This window comes from Drosophila grimshawi, unplaced genomic scaffold, assembly GCF_018153295.1.
Source record: "Drosophila grimshawi isolate 15287-2541.00 unplaced genomic scaffold, ASM1815329v1 contig_1377, whole genome shotgun sequence".
In the NCBI taxonomy this organism is placed as follows: domain Eukaryota; kingdom Metazoa; phylum Arthropoda; class Insecta; order Diptera; family Drosophilidae; genus Drosophila; species Drosophila grimshawi.
Genome location: NW_025062900.1, coordinates 24,535,581 through 24,556,215, shown reverse-complemented (window position 1 = coordinate 24,556,215; position 20,635 = coordinate 24,535,581). Strand labels below are relative to the sequence as shown.

The 20,635-nt window shown below is 41.4% G+C and overlaps 4 protein-coding genes across 11 annotated transcripts; 2 read left to right on the top strand and 2 right to left on the bottom strand.

Annotated features, from left to right (window-relative positions):
• Positions 1-233: 233 nt before the first annotated feature.
• Positions 234-2,055, bottom strand: LOC6566558 (solute carrier family 17 member 9). The gene is made up of 3 exons (XM_001993389.2): positions 1,684-2,055; positions 1,236-1,623; positions 234-1,176 (listed from the first exon to the last, which is right to left on the bottom strand). The coding sequence occupies exons 1-3, from the start codon at positions 1,749-1,751 to the stop codon at positions 316-318; spliced, it is 1,317 nt and encodes a 438-aa protein (XP_001993425.1). The 5' UTR covers positions 1,752-2,055; the 3' UTR covers positions 234-315.
• A 349-nt stretch (positions 2,056-2,404) lies between these two features.
• On the bottom strand, positions 2,405-4,227 carry LOC6566557 (UBX domain-containing protein 7). Its single transcript, XM_001993388.2, has one exon. It carries the CDS (start codon positions 4,085-4,087, stop codon positions 2,588-2,590), a length of 1,500 nt encoding a protein of 499 aa, XP_001993424.1. The 5' UTR covers positions 4,088-4,227; the 3' UTR covers positions 2,405-2,587.
• Positions 4,228-4,452: 225 nt separating this feature from the next.
• Positions 4,453-16,407, top strand: LOC6566555 (UHRF1-binding protein 1). Of its 8 annotated transcripts, none has more exons than XM_032739203.2 (19): positions 4,453-4,801; positions 6,577-6,775; positions 6,848-7,447; positions 7,544-8,270; positions 8,721-8,750; positions 9,004-9,096; positions 9,168-10,267; positions 10,359-10,440; positions 11,170-11,311; positions 11,377-11,931; positions 12,004-12,118; positions 12,842-12,862; positions 13,867-14,009; positions 14,072-14,195; positions 14,259-14,406; positions 14,470-14,644; positions 14,704-14,821; positions 14,968-15,019; positions 15,161-15,708. In XM_032739203.2, the coding sequence occupies exons 1-19, from the start codon at positions 4,758-4,760 to the stop codon at positions 15,196-15,198; spliced, it is 4,506 nt and encodes a 1,501-aa protein (XP_032595094.1). In that variant the 5' UTR covers positions 4,453-4,757; the 3' UTR covers positions 15,199-15,708. The 8 variants fall into 8 exon arrangements, with proteins under 8 accessions (XP_032595094.1, XP_032595088.1, XP_032595090.1 ...); XM_032739197.2 differs by having other exon boundaries at positions 10,359-10,518; XM_032739199.2 differs by lacking the exon at positions 8,721-8,750 and having other exon boundaries at positions 10,359-10,518; positions 15,161-15,707.
• A 581-nt stretch (positions 16,408-16,988) lies between these two features.
• On the top strand, positions 16,989-18,346 carry LOC122322422 (spindle pole body component 97-like). The gene is made up of 4 exons (XM_043214430.1): positions 16,989-17,144; positions 17,198-17,332; positions 17,811-17,966; positions 18,036-18,346. Exons 1-4 carry the CDS (start codon positions 16,989-16,991, stop codon positions 18,327-18,329), a joined length of 741 nt encoding a protein of 246 aa, XP_043070365.1. The 3' UTR covers positions 18,330-18,346.
• Positions 18,347-20,635: the final 2,289 nt, after the last annotated feature.

Sequence of the window (20,635 nt, the reverse complement as noted above, 5' to 3'; positions counted from 1 at the left end):
TCCCAGGCAGTTATTTGTATTGAATTGCCCTATAAAAATAATTTGGATAGCTGCATTATCATTCCCTTATCACAATACAAACACATAGACGGCTATTAACATGGAACAAAAACTAAATTACAATAAAAATTTGCTTATCTTTGATTTTGTGGCATGCGTCATATAATTAATGGGCTGGAACTTATCACGTTAAGAGCAGTTTTGTTCTGTTCAATTTTAAAACTACGACGACGTCCTTTTAAGCTATGTACACATTTAATAAATAATATTTTTCCACCCCCATATGGAAGAGTCGAGAATATATTGTCGCAGTAATCATACAATTGCTTCAGCGGATCCAAAGGCCAGGAATATGATCCAACCGATTAGATTAATGCCTGCCGCAGCGCTGAAGACCATCGGCCAGCTCTGAGTCAGTTCCAGGATGTGACCGGCTAGATAGACGCCCAGAAAGCCGGGTATTGCGCCCACTGTGTTCATCAGGCCAAAAACGCTGCCCGAATGCAGCGGCGCCAAATCCTGTGGATTCACAGTCACCGCATTATTATGAAAGCCCGTCCCACCAATGATGATGGTCATACAGATTAGCGCCGTGTGAAAGTCCGTCGTTCGACTCATCACGAACAGGGCCACATTCTGTGCAGCAAAGCAACAGCTCTGGATTAGCTTGCGCACTGCTGTCGTTGACCAATCTCTGGCTATCAGCCGTGTCGTCAGGTATTTGGCAAAGAACGTGCATGGAGGCAGCGCCAACCATGGAATCATGTTGACCACCCATCCCTTGGCATGCGGAAATCCATCGTGGAAGTATGTGGGCAGCCAGGAGAGCAGCACAAAGAAGCAATTCATCTCGCAGGCATGCGTCAGCACACAGGCCCAAAAGGACAGCCGACTGAAGTAGCGCAGCCAGGGCACAGTCGTCTCCGCTGGCGTTTTGTTGGCGCACAATCGCGCCGGTGTGGAGATGTTTATGATGCGATTCCTCTCGCCGGCCATCGCATAATAGCGCAATACCAACGCCCAGGCGAAGCCCATCAGGCCAATGACACGGAAGACATACGACCAGCCAAAGTAGTCCAGCACAAAGGAGCCCATGATGCCAGTGAGCAGCGTGCCCATTGCCGAGCCGGATGTGAGCAGGCCAAAGAAACTGCTGCGTTCATTTTGGCATAGATTCTGCAAGCATAGAATATAATATAAATATATATTCTTGGTTGTCTCCAGGTGAAACTCACCTGACTTGTCAGGCTAATCATGCTCGGAAAGTGCACGCCCTGCAGTGCACCATTAAATATGCGTATGGTGACAATAATTGGTATCGCATAGCTCTTAACCGATGCCGCCGACCAAATAATCGTCGGCATCAGGAATGTGATGATGGACCAACCAATGGCTGCCAGTAATATGACACGCTGGCCGCCAAATCGATCGCTGAAATAGCCACCCATCACTTGGGTGAGTGTGTAGCCCCAGAAGAATGAGCTCAGCACGGTGCCCGAATCGGTTTTACTCCACTTTTGTGCGGCGGCAACGGCGGGCACCAGCAGCGGCATCGTTGTCCGCGTTGAATACAACATGCAGGTGCCAGTGAGTAGCGTCATGAACCAGACGCGTTTCTCGTGTCTGCGGAAGAGTAAGCAATTTAAACCATGGAACTTCGACTACACTCTGATTGTTACTTGCCTTGTCCAAATGTTTTGAGTGTCAACCAGTTCGCCGCGTAGCAGCGAATACTTTAGTTTCTCCTCCATGTTAACTTAATAGCTTGTGATGAATTTTGTATTTTCTTACAACTGATATTGGACAGCCTTCATTTTAACTTCAGCCGCAGTTGTTGTGTCGCTTGTAGCTTCTGCATTTCTTTTATCATATAATTCGATTGGTTTGTTTATTGACACAAAACAATTTTTTTAGCTGCGTATGTACATTTCTTTGTACATATGTTCGTCTTTTACGTGGCCACTTTTTTTAAACAACATTTGATCAGCTTAAAAGTTTTTAATGTGTTCAGTTTGGTCGAATTCTGTGTGCACTACGTTGCTGCGAACAAGTGTTGAGTCTTTTGAAGAGTGCACTTAGGAATAAATCTGCACATAAATAATATTATTTATTTAAGCAGTCGAGCTCTGCAACAGTTTTGCACATTTAAGGCAACAGCAATTAAAAGCTAGTAATCGCTTATGGTTATTTATAGCTGCTTCGCAGATCTTAAATGCTTTGAAAAGGGCATGCGATGGCCTTGCGACCTTGCCACACATGTATAAATCTAGTTGCCGAAACATGTGTTTCGGCGTTGCCACTCTAAAATAATCAGCAGTGCTGCCATTTGCATTAGTATGGCGCGCAAATGCGCATATTTAAATTTTTGCAGTATTAAACTATCATTACGGATGTAGAAAATCGATTTGAGCATTCATATTGAACCATAGCGTGTGTTCATTAATTTTATTCAAGTAATCACTTATATAGTATTTAGTATATGTATTTCATTCGTGTGGAGTAGAGGAGGGGGGAACGGGACCAGAGACGTTGATAGATAAAGTGAAATAAATATATAGATTACAGCATATCCGGCAATCTAAGCAAATTACTCATCGAGCGTAAGATGCACATTGGCGGAGGGATGCAGGCCCAGTTCCTTAAGCGTCACTTCGTTGTGCTCGATCTCCAGCGACTTTCGCGGAAAGGCACATATCAACTTGTAGCCCTCGAATGGTATGTGCTTGTGCGTTTGCCTGATATACAGACGCAGTGTCTTCAACTTGGTGTCCGAGGGCCAGCGCAGTTGGACGACCTCATCGGTGCCGACGGCGTCGAGTAGGCGCAGCTTGATCGCTGTCAGCTCTGCCGTCTGTTTGCCCAGCTGCGCCTCGTACGAAATGGTGGCGCCCTTGAGCTCCTCCTCGTCGAACTCCTCGAGGCTCTCACAGTCACTGGCATTGGCATTGTTGTTGTTGCTCGCTTTTGTGGGTGTTGCTGCTGTGGCGCCGCCATTCTCATTAATGGAATTCTTGATGGCCAGCGCCAGTTGCTCCTCCTCGCTGAGCTCGAGCAGCTTGGCGCGCTTTTTACGCGTACTGGCCGTGGAAGACGAACAGGATGCGGCTGCCTCCACATCATCGTCGTCATCATCATCAATTTCAATTGCGGCACGCTTGGAGGTGCTTGCTTCCTCCAGCGAAAAGTCACGATGATCGCGTAGAAATTGCCGCAAATCTGGCAAAACATTTTGTTGATTGGGCTCCTCGGGACTGCGCCAGACCTCCTCGCCGGTGCGTGGATCAATCACGCACAAATAGGGCAACTTGGCACAGCGATAAAAGGCGACAAAGCGCCTGCCCTCGGAGCTATCGTTATCCACCTGCCAGAGCACAAACTGGCGTCGCACCAGCTGCTTTAGCTCCTTCATGCTCCACACGTCACGATTCATTGTTTGCGACTGAAAATTATCGCCTTGGACATTGACCAGCAGCCATCGTTGGCGAGTGCTGGCAAATTCGCGCGCCGCCGCCAGCGAGCCCGAGTAGAGCAGGTCGGTGGGCGGGCGATAGAGATCACCAAGGCGGGATGAGTTGCTGCTGCCAGTGGCATTGGAGCGATTATGCAGCGAAATCGCCTGACCAGCAACAACCATTTGGGCCGAGCGATCGCGGCGTCGACGATGCGTACTCGGATCGGAGTAGACGCCGGTGGCTTGGAGCTGCTCCTCCATTAGAGCGCCTTCGCGTGCAAAATCCCGGAGCGGACAAACCTTGATGGGGTGCGTAACATGCGACAAACGACTGTTGCTGCTGCTGCTGCCGGACGCAAAAAAGTTGTCATCCTCCGGCAGCAGCAGTTGTTCCCGGACTGGAGCAATGGGTGCACGCACCACCTCCACCTCCTCAACAACTGCTGCTACGGCGTCAGTTGCTGCATTTGAAGTGGGTGCACCGTTGCCACCCTGCTCGAAGAACAAGGCAACGGCTGCGGCCACATCGTTGGCACAGGCACCCAGATAATGTTTGGCCTCCTCGGTTGTGCAGGCTGTGACTTCGACCACGCGCTCGACTAGTTCGTCAATTGTTGCTGCATCGCCACTCGACATTGCGCTGCAGCCTCCGTTATTTGAATTACTTGCTTTTGTTTTTGTTTTGATTTTGATTATTCCTAGACGCTTACAGCAAAACACTGAAAACAGTAGCTTAATACTTTTTTATAAGATGTAAAACGCAAAATTCGCAGTGATGTGTTGTTTTACAGCACTCAAAACTAGTGTTCAAACTATTGACAAGAAATTTATCGATGCTATCGATACGAGATAAGCAAAAATGTTGTGAGTACATTTGCAGCTGGTTATTATAAATGTTAAATCGATAACTGTTACTCTTCTATAGTCACTGTTGTGGCTGTCACTGGTACATTAACTATTGCTCATCTCTAAGCAACAGTATCTCTGCGTCAACTGCACGATAAGAATTGCTGATTATAAAAAGGGAAGAAACTCAATCAATTATGCGCGCTTAGTCTAAACATACCGATGCGAAAGTGATTGTGCTTGCATTGCGCCTGTAAAAAGGGCTTGCATTCTTCCAATAAGAATTCCTATACGCAAAGTAGAAAAGTTCAAGTGCTCCTTATAACGAAATTATGTGCTCAGAGTGCATATAAAATAAATAGCTGTGAGAATATTTCAAAGCGTCATCACTGCTGTTGCTGTTGGCTCTGTGCATTAATTTCGTGCCGCACCCGCCGCTCCCCTCCTGCTGAAGTACAAAATGGTTTCGCTGATAAAAAAACAATTGCTGAAGCATTTGTCTATGTAAGTGTCATCGTCATCGTAAACAAGTTAAGATCATTAAATTCAATTACAAACTCTATGCAAATTACGGCCTTACGGTTGTCTCTGTGGCGCCACTTTGCTGTGAGAAATTCAATTGATTTTTCCAAGCGTTGCGCTTCTCTCTTCTGTTGCTGTTTTTAGTTTCATTTGTTGTTGCTCTGTATGTGTGTGGATATTTATACATATGTGTATATGTATGTGTGTTACATATTTATATGTATACTTTTTGCAGTCTTCTAACACCTGCATAAGGGGAGGGGTTGCTTCTTTTCTTTATCGTTTATCGTTTAGTCTCCCCCACTCCCCCTCCCCAATAACAACGCCAATTTATCCACCTCCTTACGTAGAGTAACAAGTGGATGAGTGCACACAGCCCCCTACCCCTTGTCGCATGTTTGTGTGTGTTTACGTCTGTTAATGAAAAAATAAAATATACAATTTATATTTTCAAGTGGCCGTAATTCACTTCTACTTATTTCTCAAACCATGAAAGTATGCACCTGTATATATATATATATATGTATAGTATGTGTGTGTGTGTGTGTTCATAGATATGAATGTGTGTGTGCTCTTATGTGTCTTATATATGTGTGTGTGTCCTGACAGCTGGATAAATAAGAGGTGCACAGGAGCGGATTACAGTGCAGGTCTGCGCCCAAATAAGAATGCAGTCATTTCTAGCACTTTTTGAGCAGAAACTGAATGCAAACTACGAGTATATTTGCATAAGTCAGCTGTAATCTTAGCCGGTTAGCTTAAATGCTTTCAGAAGGCTTATGACCACATGTAGCGCCTTCTGCTTAAATCCAGTTCGCTCCTGTGCACCAATAATGTATGCAGCACATATGTATATATAAATATATATATATAAATATATATATATAAATATATATGTATGTATGTATTCACAACAAGTGCCGGCTTTGTTTGCTGATTATTTGTCCCGTGTTTTGAAGTTAGTCCCACGCAATTAAGCTGCAAACAAACTAAGTTTATAGCAAGACTTTACGTGTAAATGCAAAGCAAACTTGTTGCCTTTTATCTTCAGTCCTTGCTTCCTTCCTTCCTCCCACAAAACAAACGGTGCTGAGTAAAAAGTTTCGTCTCTTGTCCCAAAAAAGTTTGCAATTTAATAAACTTTGGCAAGCAGCAGGTGAAATCATTTTTATCTCAGCCCTAATTCGGCAAACTTGAAAAAGGTGCAGACTAGCTTTAAGATGGATTACAATTTAGAATTTAAGTTTCCCATACGTTGGATTAATGATTTAAGCTTTTGGAACTGGGCTCTTTTTTTTTTAGCGAGGTCTAACCGCAAAACTGAACTACAGTGGCGGACAGAAGTCTGCGTTCGACAGCAATTTCAACTCATAATTAAACAAAAGTACCCTTTACTCCGAGGCTTATAAAATGAATTATAAAAGGTATAGGTGGAGGAATAGCATTGAGAGGAAAATCAAGCTTTTCAATTACTTTCCATTTATGTAAATGGGAACTGAGCAGCTGTCTATTTAGTCATCTAAGAATGGAAAGAATTAAATCAATTCATCAATTTTGTTCAATATTTAGATATAAATTATGCATGCAAACCATCGACTTCAAATGGGTCAATTGATGGGTCAGCAGCAGCTGCAGACTGCGGCGCCACACTTGCTGCCACAAATGAGTGTTGACAGCTGTGCGCAGCCAAGCTGAGATAAATAGCTTGTCAGCATCCTAACTAAAAGTCTTTTACATATATATTGTGTTTATTGTAGCTACACAAAGAACCTGTCCTCGGATAAAATCAATTTGAGCACATTTCGTGGCGAGGGTGAGCTCTCCAATCTGGAGCTGGATGAGCGTGTGCTAACCGAGTTGCTGGAGCTGCCCAGTTGGCTGCGTTTGACGTCGGCCTGGTGCAATCACGTCTCCTTTCGCATTGGCTGGGCCACGAAAACTGTGCCCATAACGCTGGTATGCAAATATGGCTTATAGCAACACAAAGCACTTGATAAACACCCTCTATTTACCCTTTGTTCCGAATAGACGCTCGACGAGGTGCGTATTACCATCGAGACCTGTGATCCCACAGCGCGTGATGCTGGCGGCGGTGGTAATGCGACCGCTGCATCGCTGCCACAAGTGCCTCAGGGTAAATACAGCTTCATACACAAGATCGTCGATGGCATCACTATTGTGGTGAACACGGTGAATGTGAATTTTGTGAGTGCCGCCTTTACCGCCTCCGTGCAAATGTCGCGCATTCGGGTGGAGTCCAAGACGCCCAAGTGGGAAAATGGTGATTTGCGCTTTACACGCCTCAAGGACGCCCAGAAAGGCATTATCTTAATCTTCAAGGAGCTCTCATGGCAAACGGTTCGCATTGAGGCCAGTTCCACTCAGGACAAATCATTGACTCCGCTACGATTGCTAACGAATCATGCACGCTGTCGAATCACGATACGCAAGCGTCTATCGGATTGCGCAGTGTTGGCCTCATGTCTATTGCTCATACTGGATGATCTGCTCTGGGTGCTGACCGATTCGCAACTGAAGGCGGCGCTGCATTTCGTTGATTCACTATCGGGTCTGATTAAGGTGGCCACACATGCCACTCAAAAGACAAAGGCGGCACGTAAACTACAGGTCAGTAGGGGAATAACTTTAAGTTGGAGTTTTCATCTGTAGTAGTTCTGAAAACTGCCGATTTCTAATATATATATTTTCTTGTTTGCCGTGTAGACGCTGCCCGAGTACCAGGCACAGGTTGCCCAGCAACAGAATCGGCTCTCGGCATCGGCGCATATGACGCCGGCGCAAAGGCTGTTCAATGCATTTGATGTGCGTGAGACTTCGTATCATTTCTTTAGTCAGCGCATTGATTTGCACTTGTGCGACGATGAGGGTGATGGTCGCTCCGGTTATCCGGAGCTGGACAAGGGCGGTGCCCTACAGGTGTCTGTGACCGCATTTCAAATCGATTATTATCCGTATCATTTGGCTAAGTCGGATCGCACGCATTGGGCCAAGTACAAAGAGGCGTCGGTGGCGCCAGCATTATGGCTAAAGGAATCGCTCAATGCGTTTCGGGAGGCGGTGCTCAATCTCAGCCAACCGAATCGACCGGCGACGCATGCCCCACTCGAGCGCAGTGCGCCCGCCTCGCCCATAATGCTGAGTGCATCGTCGCTGTTGGGCTCACAACATGGCAGCGTTGGCATCGGCTCCAATGGCAGCAGTACACCCACTGCAGCAGCAGCAGCAGCGGCTGCCGGTGGCTCCGGTTCCGGTTCGGGATCGGGCAATGCATCGGCCAGCAGCCAGCATACGCAGGCAACGCAACAACGCAGCACACTGGAGAATCTGGCCAAGCTAATGAGCTCTTGCTTCATACTGAGAATCGAGGATTTCACATTGTATCGCGTGACCACGTCGGGCAAAAAGCAAATGCCCAAGGAGTTTGTCTCAGGTATGAGTTGATTGGGAGTAGTCCTTAGCTAACTACCAGCTATAACACAATCAATCAAATAAAATAGATCTAATTCTTATTTGCATATATGTCTAAGGGCTAAATAAAAGCTGTCGGCGTTCTTGGGCATATATTTATATATACAACATGACAAAATGTACACTCAAATTCGATGCATCACATCACAACACATACACACACATACTCACACACACGCCAAACACCTTATGCTCTGACTAATTAATTTTCGAGTATTTCTCTCTTCTCTCAACGTTCTCTGCTTATTCTGTTCAAATTTTGTGTATTTTCAACTGAATTGAAATGTTTTTTGTTTTGATTTTTGTATTTGCTAACATGACAACTCACCATCTCATTTGTCAAATGTGCAAATCGCTTTTGTTGTTTGTGCTGTGCCTCTCATTGTCATTCTGTCACTGTTGTTAACTGTAGCACAACATAAGAGGAAAGGCAAATCTTCAGGTGAATATCATGCAAAACATTGCGTATTTTGGCAGGTGGCGAAATGAAAAGAAAGTCCAATTTAAATCATAAGCAATAACAATAACAATAACCAAAAATAACCAAAAAATCGTTGCACCAAATGATTCATAACTTTGTTATCTTATAGTTAGATTAGACACTGTGCCAAAATACTTTGTGTATGTGTCATATGTGGCCAACTTGGAGGAGTATGCTATAGTTCAATTTGATTGACATTTACTTCTGATTGCAGGTGACAAGGATCGCTATTCGTTTCCCGCCGATATGCCCATTGTGCACGCCGAGTACACCTACTTCTACTATCCTGGTGATTTTGTTTTTCCACGTTAGTGTTACCCGCATCTTATTAAAGCTTTAAGTTATATGTATATTGATTGATTTTTATTCTGTTCGCAGTGCCACCTTCAAAGCTGTTTGTGCACATTAATCCACTACAATTGCATTTTGATCTCAGCTCGATATTGTGGTTGAACTCGTTTGGCCTCAATCTACACGAGAGTTTGTTACGCACCAGCGTCGGCTCCCAGGCCACGTTGCAGCAGCAGCCGCAGAGTACACGCGGCTCCATTGCCTCCAATGCCTCGTATGGCTCCAATGGTACACAGATGGCCGCTGCATTGAGCGTCGAACAGGAGCCAAATCTGACGTACATGGATGTCAAGGTGGAGGCCATTATGCCGCGCGTGGTCATGGAAGCGGCGCTGGATGCGCCCAACCAAAAGGATCGCCCCAAAACGATGCAAATCCAAATCTCACGTTTCGCCCTGACCAACATACGTGAAATGGGCAGCTCACGTGCGGATTTGGCTCAGGCGCTGCATTCACTGCAGGAGGGCTCGCTGGTTTTCGGCAGCGGCTTCCCCTCGGTCGAGGGTGACATGTGCATTGTCACCGATCGCATTCTGTCGCATGTGGCCGCCTCCGATGTCAGCATGCTGTCGGCACCCATGTCACCGATGCAAACGCAGCTGCCACGTTCCGCTTCCACACAGTACCTGTCACGATATGCCATGTGGTCGGAGCCGCGCGATGTCTGGTGCATAAAACTGGATCCCGTTTGGGTGGATTTTCTGGGCGCACGTTCGTTAGGTCCCAATAAATCTATACCGTTTGTGGATGCGGTGCCCATTACGCTCTGGCTGCATTCTGGCGGTGCAGCGCAGGCGCAGGCACAGGCACAGCTGGAGCTGGGCAAACGTCAGAGCACGGTAAGTTCGCAAATGGAGAGCATGGGATTGACGCCATTGCCGACGCTGCCACCATTGCCACGCAATCCGTTCCTTAGCGATGAGGATGTGCGCGTTTTGCAGCCCCCGGCCAAGGATGATGCCACGCCCATCGAACGATCGGCCGATATGCATGCTATAGCGCATATATCGAATTTGGTTAGCCTGCAAATCGATCATTATCAATTGTTATTCCTGCTGCGCCTTGCCGAGGAGTTCAATGAAATGTCCACATTTCTCAATTTGGATGCGGAGCGCATTCTGCAAAAGGTTCGTGTGCACCACATGCAAGAATAGCAACAACTTACAATTCAAATTCGTTATTTATGTTTGTTTTGATTTTATTTCATTTTATTAACAGCAAAATCAGCAAAAGTCCATAATATTTGGGTGTGTTGTGCCGCAGATCGAGGTGACGCTTGTGATGCCATCGCCAACACCTGGTAAGGAATCGAGTGGTGGTGATGCTGAAAGTGTCTTACCCGATTCAGCTAGTTTGGGTGATGATTTACACATGAATAGTAAGAATTATATTTCTTTTGTTGTCTCTCCTTCAAAAAACTCTTTAGTTTTAAATTTATCAACTAAGCGCTAGCTATCAATACTAACCCATGAACAGTGTAGCTCTCTCTAAAACATTTAACAAACAACCAAAATTCTCACACAGACCTCTCACTGATTCGTGTTCTTTAACCAATCTTAACACACCGTAATCCCCAGTTGAGGAATACCATTTATTTAATTTTTTTTTATTTCTTTCTTTTGGGTTTCGGTATTTGCTTTTATTGCTGTACTATTGCTTACACATGTATTTTTAAGAAACATTTTTGTAATGTAGGCTGGACACGTAGGATTTCAAGTCACCTAATTGTTAACTTCACTCAAATGGGCGTGTTTTCAAAGCACAGTTCAATAAATTGAAATCTTAATAAGCTTGCCATATCTAAAAGTATGAAGAATTTAAAATTATTGTACTGCAACGTGTGACATAGTCGTATAATGGACATTATTTTAATTTCGCTTGATAAAACACGCTCATACGTAAATAATCTCGCATGTTTTTGTACTAAACTAACGCAAAAGATATTAGTGACTATCTAATCGAATATTGTACAATAAAAGTATAGTCAATGTTCAGCACATATTATTTAAAACAATCACGAATTTCACAGGCGGCAATATCATATGGCCCACACCACCGCCGCTGGATCAGCTGAAGAGTAATACATTTGGCAGCATGGAGACGCCATCGCCGGTTACAAACGATCCCCCCTTTGATAGTGGCATACATATATCCAATCCAAATACACATGGGTAAGTTAAGTGGTACTCAACATTTTTCAACACTCATAATTCAATAATACAATTTCGTTTCTTAGTTACAATGTGCAAATTCAGAGCACACCAACGTTAGCTTCCTCAACGCCAAGTCAGGGCTCACGACCTGACACTGGCATCTCCATGCAATCGCAATCGCAATCGCAAACTCAATCAATATCATCTGCTTCAAAGAGCCTTAAAGGCACCGTTCGTCCGGGTTCGGGCGGAGACAATGTGCCTAGCATAACCAAGGAGCTAAACTCGGGTTTCCTGTCCATGACGAAGGGTTTCTCCAGTTTTATGACTTCGGCTATTAAGTCAGGCACACCCAATGATGATGTCAGTGATACCTTCTCCGTGCAGAGCGACATTAGCTCCGATTCGGAGAAGTATGCCATGACGATGGCCGACGATAAGACCATGGACTGCATGGATGTAATGTTCCGGCTTAATCCATTCACGACTGACAACAATTTAAAGACCTCACCAATTGAGGTGGCCAGCGAGGTGTACGAGGAACCCAGCAGCTATAAGACAAACATGTCATCGCCTTCGGAGCCCTCAGAGGCGAGCACCTGGCGGCGACGTGATCTGGTTTCTATGGCCACTTTCAGGTTACAATTTGCATCCAATATAATTCAATTAAAATGCAATTTAATCCGTGTTTTTTTTTTGCCAACACACAGATTGACGACCGTGGAGATTATACGCCAGCAGGAGGGACCAAAATCTTCGGTGCGCTTGCAGGTGGCTGCCGTTTCTTGTGATGAGTGTGGCGCCATACCCTGGGACGAGTTGCAGGTATGCTCTGAATTCTATTCTTATCTGTGCAATTATATACTCTGTTACCAATGGAAAAAAGGCGAGTGTATCCCGTTGCCATAGTCTGGATTGATCCTTTAAATTCGCATTCAGCTCTTATGTAATTGGAAACAGAGTATAGCGCAGTCGGTTACTTTCGACTCGTAACATTCTTTCTTATTTATTTATTTTCGATTATTTTAATTGTGTATATAAGCAAATCATTTTGTTGTGTTTTCTTAAGTTCTCAAATCTTTTCCTTATAACTTTTAACAAAAGTGAAGTATATCTTTTTTGCTAAACTTTCCGGACCGTTTTTTGCATGTTTTGATAACTATTATCTGAACATCTAACAAAGTTAAAATAATTGAAAAAGAAACAATTGATTTTATAATTATTTAGCAATACGTTTTACTGTAAGATAAACTTCTCATATAATCATTTTCTCATTATATTTTCTCTTTTCTCTAAAAACCAAATATGTTTTCATATAAACAAAAATCGATCTCAATGTGTGCTTATTAAATACAAATAATGTGCTCAACTTAAAATTTACTCTATTATGAACAACAACAACAACGACAAACACAAAAAAACACTTTGTAAATTGATTAACGACAACAACTACATTGCACAAATTCTTAACAACAACAAACTACACTCGTCAACAACAACAACAACAAACAACACTCTTCAACAACAACAACAACTACAACAAAACAGATTGCGCATCAAGCGAACAAGGTATAAAAAAAGCTCAACTACAAAATTAAAATTCTTATTTAAATGCTAACTTATTGATTTTATTTGATGCTTTGTATATACATAAATAACGACTATTTAATGCCGTTTTTTTTTAAGTTAACCTTTTTTAACAACTTTTTGGAAAATGATTTTTGTTTGATTCATTGTAGTTACTTTTTTGTTGGCTTCTCTTGCCAGCGCTGCTACAGTTTGAAAGCGTTTTTGGCCACTAGTTAAAGTAGTTCAATTGAAATTAGTTATATATAAATATGTTAGTTTGAACGGGTTTTAACCATAGTGTTAACAGTGAATATACCGCTTAACGATACAAACATAAAACTCAAATTTTGTAGGCAGCTTTTTGTTTATTGTATAATTCGAATGTGTTTTTTGAGCATGCACTCACATGCCGTCCTCCTCCGATTTCGTTTTTTGCCCAATAGCTCCAAAATAATTTTTGTAGTGTCCACTTTCTATGAGTTTTGGTTTATATTTGATTTCTGGTTGGATATATATTTTTTTGTTTTAGTTTTTTGTTGCAAATTGGCTTCGTCAAACGTACACCTAGGTTTGAAGGCGTTAACACCATAACTGGGCCCATACGAATATTACTAATAACAAACAAAAATAAAAAACATAACAACAGCAACACTAACAGAAACGGTACATGGAAGCTTAAACAATTGGCGCTCTACTAAAGTCCCAAGCTGCTTAAAGCAAAAACCACAATAAGCAAAACATTAAATGAACTCTATTTAGAAGATCTTCAACATGACATCATGCAACACTTTCAATCGCTTACACACACGCACATACACACACACACACACAGACACACCTTTTCCCCACCTATACACACACGCAGCGCAGACTGTGCATGTGTGTGTGTGTCTGCTTGCTGCTTTGCATGTTTGTAGTTTGTTTGCATGCCTAACTGCTAAGTATATGGTATTTAATGGGGTTATAGTTCTATTTATCGATGTTCTATTGATGATCACTTGCAGACAAAGTTTGGGGCGCGCTGCAAGGCCTGGAATTTGGCGCCGTACAATCCGGAAGCACCGCCCTGCATAAGACTGCGCCTCGAGGAGACTCTGAATATGCCGAAGGAAATTGAGGGCATCATCGATCGCAAGCGCATACAAAGGTTCATTTTTGCTAATTGATGACTCGCAACGTTATTTACAGTTACTACTATTAAATTATTAGCTGGTTTACCCATAATGCCGAGATACGCGTTAAGGACATCAATTTGGATTTATCGATGAGTACAGTGATTGGTCTCGGTGATCTAGCTGAGGATGAGATCATCTCGCCTCCGCTTCCCGTCACGGTAAAGTCTCTATTATAAAGCTTAACATGTTTTATATTACTGATTTCATATACTTTGTATCAGATCAATCTGGAAAATGTGCGCATTAATCTGCTGGAAGACCGTCCGCCCGTCAATATTACCTCACCGGGCCCAGTGCCCATAAATCTTTGTATTGGCCGCATGCATTTGGAGCGCGACAAGAGCGGTCAGCTCAACATACAGCCAATTGGCAAGTATATGGCAAACACAATTTCTTATTACGATGTTCACATAATTCTGTTTTCCCTGGCAGATTCAAATTTAAGTGCCGATCAGCATCAGGCTTTGAGTGGCGCTTTGTTTGGTGCACCGCGCGAACGCGATCGTGAGCTGCTCTCTATGCAGCTGGTCATGCAGCAAATGAAGCTGGACAATGAGCAGCTGCGTCGGCAGGTTGTCGACTGCAAATCCAACACAGACCAATACAGGTGAGTGTGCTTTGCACTTTTGAATTATTTCTCAAATCTTAATAATAAACGCTTGATAGGCAAAAGACTAAACAGGAAACGGATGTGCTGCGCTCGTATTTGAAGGCAGCACAGGATGACATTAGCATATTGCTAGAGGAGAAGAAGGCGTTGTTGGATACCATTCGATCCATGCAGGTGTGCATTTAATTGTTTTACTAGTGCACATCGCACCATACACACTTACACGTTCTTAACTGTCTATCTATATGTACACCTCTCAATGTTGTTTTGTATGTTTTTTTTGTCACTTCACACGTTATATAATTGTTGTGCGTGAAAAGTTGAAATACGTAAGCCTTAAGCATACCACAAATAATAATGCAAGGACTAAAGGTCAGTCACTAACTGCTTGCATGCTTTTTGATTGAGCACTACGCACTACTTACACAAGTACCGAAAAAACTTTCCGCTTTTGCTTTCCAAATATTCAACTATAGAAATTTATCAGTCACTAAATATATGTTTCACTTATAGATTCAAATGACATCATCGAATATGAGCCGAAAGAATGATGGCAACAGATAGCACAACTGCATGGACTGCATCCAATGCTGCGGCGAGAACAATAATGCCTAGGCCTGGTATGCACTAAAGTCAATGCCGATACCATTAAAGACGTCCTTGATTTTTATTGTTATGCCGCTTTTATCATCAATCATTGCGTTGAGTTTAGCAGAAGACTGAGCCGTACTGAGCACGGACACCAATCACGTTGCCGTTCATCATCAAAAACATACTTACGTACATAGTTATTCTATGTATATTTTTATTGGTTTTATTATTGTTAAGCTAGCTAACAACTATTGCTACTGTTCCAAAGAATGTTTTCCCTTTACAAAATGTGTTATTACACTGTTTATATTGTTTTGTGTTATTGCTTGAACTTTTAAAGCAGCAACATATATATATATAGTACATTGTTAATTATTTTAAAACGATCAAATTAAATGAGCATATTTATACTTGTACATATGCATAACTATGTAATTCGTCATTGATATTACACCAAACTAAAACATTGTATATTCAATAGATATTAATAACATATTGTTGTGATTCATGATCATATCAAAATACTAAATTTTAGTAGTTATATTTATTACGTACTATTCTTATGTATGTGTGTATGCATTGATGTTGTAATCTATGTGCTTATTAGCAAAACCATTGGCCAAATCTATAAAAACAAACTAGTATTGCTGACTACTACATAATTAGTAGTGACACTCCAAGTTATTAAAATTTTGTATTAAAATTCATTGCATTCCAATTCAATCAAACCACGATTTCTCAAAATTACTATGTACCCACACACCCATACACATAAGCATATGCAGTACTAATTGGAAATGTTTTATTCTCAACTAAATCAAAAGTACCATAGTAAAAAAAAAATCAAAACAACTCAAGTTATGAACGCGTATACAAATATTTAAATAATAGTTTTCATATTTCCAATTAAAATCAAATCTATATACACAAAACATATAATATACATATGTACATATATTTACGTATGTATGTATGAAAATTTGCGTTCTCTGCTTACGAATGTAAAAATGAATAATATTTGTAACAATATTATGTATTTGAATTATACTAGTGAAACATAAAAAAATATTGATTGTTATACATGCAATATACGAACGTTTTCATCTGTAGTTAGGAAAAACAAGATTTAGAAATTAAAGTCGCATTAAATATTGACAATTACTAAAGTACTATTACAATGTGTTTTTCCTTGTCAGTATTGGGGGACTAAATAATTATGACCAGAGGAAATACTTGTAAAAACCAATATCCTTTTCTTCGGCAGCAGGCCATAGAAATACAAATTAAACTGGTTAATTGCATATTTTAAATTATTTTGTTCAGGAGTATTTAAAACACGTTTAAAAGTGTTTCGGGCATATAAACAACCGCTCTTTTAATCAGGTAAAAAATGTCGACAGAATTCCATATTATATTGCTGTCATTTGATTTGGTTTTTCAGATGATTTTTTTTTTGTATGGGAAACAAAATAAAATGAAACGATAACTTATCATTTGCAGAAACTTGACTTGCTTGCAGTTTTTTCTGACTAACTCATATTAAAAAAGGACAGATCTGGCCTGAAAAGGGCTAAAACGGCATCACTGATACATATAAATGTCATATCGACAGTACTTATACTTATCGATGTGCCATTTTTCATCGAATTTCGGCACATTTCTAAAAATATTTGTTTTAGAAATATAGAAGTTGGTGTGAATTATTTTCAACTCGAAGTCGCTGATATTAAACTTTGTATTCTGTTTGAAAATGCAAAGTGTAAGGGCCGATATTGAGCGTCTGTGGGCCAAAGCTGTGCATGCATTGGGTGTGGATAGATTTACACCTGAAGAATGGAAGGAAGAATACGAGCATTTCATCAAATGCATGGTGTCCGACAAGGAACCCTGCATTGTGATGAACACTGTAAGTGCACTGTACAGCAACTTGTTCCTTTGTATATGCCTATATGTTTATAGGAAGCGCAATTGAGAGAAGAATATGATGAGTATCTACCGCCGGCGCTAAGAAATAACAATCGGCCCCAGCATACACAGCCCACGTTCAGAACGGGGCAGCAGAATTTCCCGCAACAACAACAAAATGCACAGCAGGTTGGTAGCCCAAGCAATATTATGTCCGTTTTTGAAAGTATGATATAAATGAATTTTATAGAAACTTTTGCAACAACAACGCCAACAACAGCAGCAGCAACAACAACAACAACAGCAGCAACAACAGCAAGAGCAAGAACAGGAGCGGCAACAACAACAGCTGCGGCAACAACAACAACAGCAAAAACAGCAACAAAAACAACATAAGCAAAAGCAACAAAAACAGCAACAACTACCACACCAAAAACAGCAGCAACTACATCAACAAAAGCAACATCATCAACAACAACAGCAGCTACAACAACAGCAGCTACAACAACAGCAGCTACAACAACAGCAGCTACAACAACAGCAGCTACAAAAACAGCAGCTACAACAACAGCAGCTACAACAACAGCTACAACAACAGCGGCAACAACAGCGGCAACAACAAAAACTGCAGCCACTGCAGCCACAACAACATCAACTTCCCAAACAGCAAAAGGTGCAGCAGCTACAACAACAACAGTTACAGAAACAACAACAGCAGGAACAACGCCAACAACAACAGCTTTCATACCAGGCTCTAGCCAAAAATGAGGATTGCAGATATAAGCCATATCCATTGAACATAAAAAACCAGCCAACAACGGTCGTGAGCACAGCAAGCAAACATCACAAATTAAATATTTAATAATTTTAACTAAATTTGATCTTTCTACAGGTCAATCAAGCTTTGAAATCACCCCTCAAGGATACTAATGCCTTACCAACGTCAACGCGCATTATGAAAAAGGAAAAGTCTCCTACACTAAAACATGAAATAGGCGATATCTCCGACTTTTTTAACAATTTACCTCAGATTCCAACAAAAATTGGGAAATCGTTGCAAGGACGTAATTTAACATTGCCAGCATCGAGTTCTAAACTGCTTGATGTACCATTAAAGCCTGCGGTTGGGCAGCAAACCGAAAATGAATCGAAGCCAACCAATCGCAAGAAGAGAAAGAAACACTAAGAAATCCTTTAGTTGAGGTGAGCTATTGAAGAGATGACTAGATCCATAGAAACACTGGTTTTCACAATATGATTTCTGATATTTTACTAGAAAGAAGAAAGATGTGGTTACTGTATGAACTAGTCGACCACATCTACACATAGAATTAATGGGCAGTGCATTTTCCGGCAACACAAGCAAGCAGGTTGCAGTTTATCAACAAAATTCAAGCAGTGAACAGCTGTGCCAGCTGTTAGAATTTAAAACGAAATGGGCCACTTCCCTGGCACATTACAAATTGTATAACACAAATGATCGTTTGCGGTGAACAACAAAACAAAGCATACAAAACACTTCACATAAATTGCATTAAAAGGACACAAACGGGAGCAGCAGTAGCATCAGCAACAGTAGCATAAACAACAACAACAAGAACAACAACAATAGCAACAACAGCAGCAACAACAGCAGCAACAAAAGCGTTATAAACACACTGCAATAAAGTTGTAGGCTGCAAACCAAAATTGAATTTGCGGTTTTTGCATGTGGGCCAAGTTGTAGTTGTTGGCCAGACTGACACTGAACAAGTGTGGTTCAGGTACATAAAACACGATGAGACAACGCAGCAAATAACTGTGAATGCATCTAAAGTGTGGTCAATAAATGTGGCGACCACACAATACAGAAAAATAACATGATAATGAGCTACCACCCACTATAACTATCCCATATGCAACTAAACTATTAACTAAACACATATTAATCCACAATCCGCAATTCGCACTGACTTGCGTGATATGGTTTAGCGCGGGTCATATGATGATTGTTGACTGACAGTTAAGGTTGATTTAAAACACTTCAAACCCAGTGCAACAGGCCAGAGACTTATACAAAATTATGCTACCGGAACAACAGCAGTAGGAACTGTGGCAAGTAGATAGGCATGGGACTTGTACAAATGTAAATGGCTCACACGACACTCAGTGGCAGGCTATCAAATTGTCGCCACGCTAAACAAACCAACACTCTTATTTAAATGGTAGGCAATTAAACTTGAGTATTCATCCACAAAATGTATATTGTCGCAATAAATATGATGTACAAAAGTCAGCAGCTCCAACCTTATTTGTTCTCCATTATTGTATCTAAAGCAATTTTAAACAGTTAAAAAAGACTTTTCTGTTACACAATTTTCAATACACAAGATTTTGCAATTATTCGCAGTAAATATATTTGAATGAATTAGGAATGAAAGTGGAATTAAGAATATGATTTATGCTCGAGTTTAGAAAAGTTATTCAATTTATTTTTGCTTATAATTCAAAAGTTACAAGTCAAACATAAAATATTTGAGTGTATGTATCAGAGCTAACACCAAAATGACTGGTTTTAGTTGTACCCATATACATACATATATAGAAGAGATGCAACCATTGCAATCAGCATCAAATCGTCGGCCAGACCATAAGCATTTAAGTTTACCAATGGCTATTACACAGACACACACACACACATCAACAGGCAGAGAAGTTGACCAAGTTTTAATACCCGTAGCAGCCGGTGTAGCGCATATGTAATCCCATTAAAATCCAATAAGTTAAATTATTTCCATTATTATTATGCGAGCGCACTTTGTCGCCAGTGTGTGTCCTGGATGATAACTGCTTCTGTGGGCGTTTATCTGTCTGACAGACCGGCAGCCAGTCAGTCAGTCTCTCTGTGTGTGGCTTTTGTTGGCCAGTCGACGGCACCCTTGACCAATATCTGCAACACTTCAAACTCATCCCGACCATTCTGTGGTTACGGTCATTGGCTTCTGCTGGCCATTAAATTGCATTACGGCCGACAATCATTGTCATTGTTATTGTTGCTGCTTCTCTTCTTAAGCCATGTAATTTCAGTAATTTTGTTTGTCTTCTCTTGTTGTTGGGGTTTTTAATTACTTTGCATTCTGATCCGTACTAATATTTAAGCGACCCAATTGTAATGCCCCTTAAGAAGATTTCTGAATGACAAGCAACTTACTTTAAGCATTTTTAAGAATTTCCATATTTTTATATATATAATGAATTCAAACCTTCCACATACATATGTTGAATTACGATTTGAATTAATCCTTTCTAATGTTTCTTATTTGCATACACTATTTCATGTATCAGTTTTGAGTGAATTTGGTGACTCCGAATTGAGGGTCAGCGGTGTTGGGCGTGGCCGGTATGACTAGACTTAGGGAGTTTCAAATCACTAGCTTTATAACTTCTGTCTAAGAGTATGAGAACAAATTATTTGTATTAAGCGCCATAAACTAAAAAAAGACCAAAAACTAT

Coding starts and splice junctions, on each gene's coding strand:
- LOC6566555 (XM_032739197.2), top strand. CDS start 4,758: ATGGTTTCGCTGATAAAAAAACAATTGCTGAAGCATTTGTCTAT. Junction 4,802..6,576: donor TTGCTGAAGCATTTGTCTAT/GTAAGTGTCATC, acceptor TGTTTATTGTAG/CTACACAAAGAACCTGTCCT. Junction 12,863..13,866: donor TTGCGCATCAAGCGAACAAG/GTATAAAAAAAG, acceptor GATCACTTGCAG/ACAAAGTTTGGGGCGCGCTG.
- LOC6566558 (XM_001993389.2), bottom strand. CDS start 1,751: ATGGAGGAGAAACTAAAGTATTCGCTGCTACGCGGCGAACTGGTTGAC. Junction 1,624..1,683: donor ACTCAAAACATTTGGACAAG/GCAAGTAACAAT, acceptor ACTCTTCCGCAG/ACACGAGAAACGCGTCTGGT. Junction 1,177..1,235: donor TGATTAGCCTGACAAGTCAG/GTGAGTTTCACC, acceptor CTATGCTTGCAG/AATCTATGCCAAAATGAACG.
- LOC122322422 (XM_043214430.1), top strand. CDS start 16,989: ATGCAAAGTGTAAGGGCCGATATTGAGCGTCTGTGGGCCAAAGCTGTG. Junction 17,145..17,197: donor CCTGCATTGTGATGAACACT/GTAAGTGCACTG, acceptor ATATGTTTATAG/GAAGCGCAATTGAGAGAAGA. Junction 17,333..17,810: donor AACAACAAAATGCACAGCAG/GTTGGTAGCCCA, acceptor CTTCCCAAACAG/CAAAAGGTGCAGCAGCTACA.
- LOC6566557 (XM_001993388.2), bottom strand. CDS start 4,087: ATGTCGAGTGGCGATGCAGCAACAATTGACGAACTAGTCGAGCGCGTG.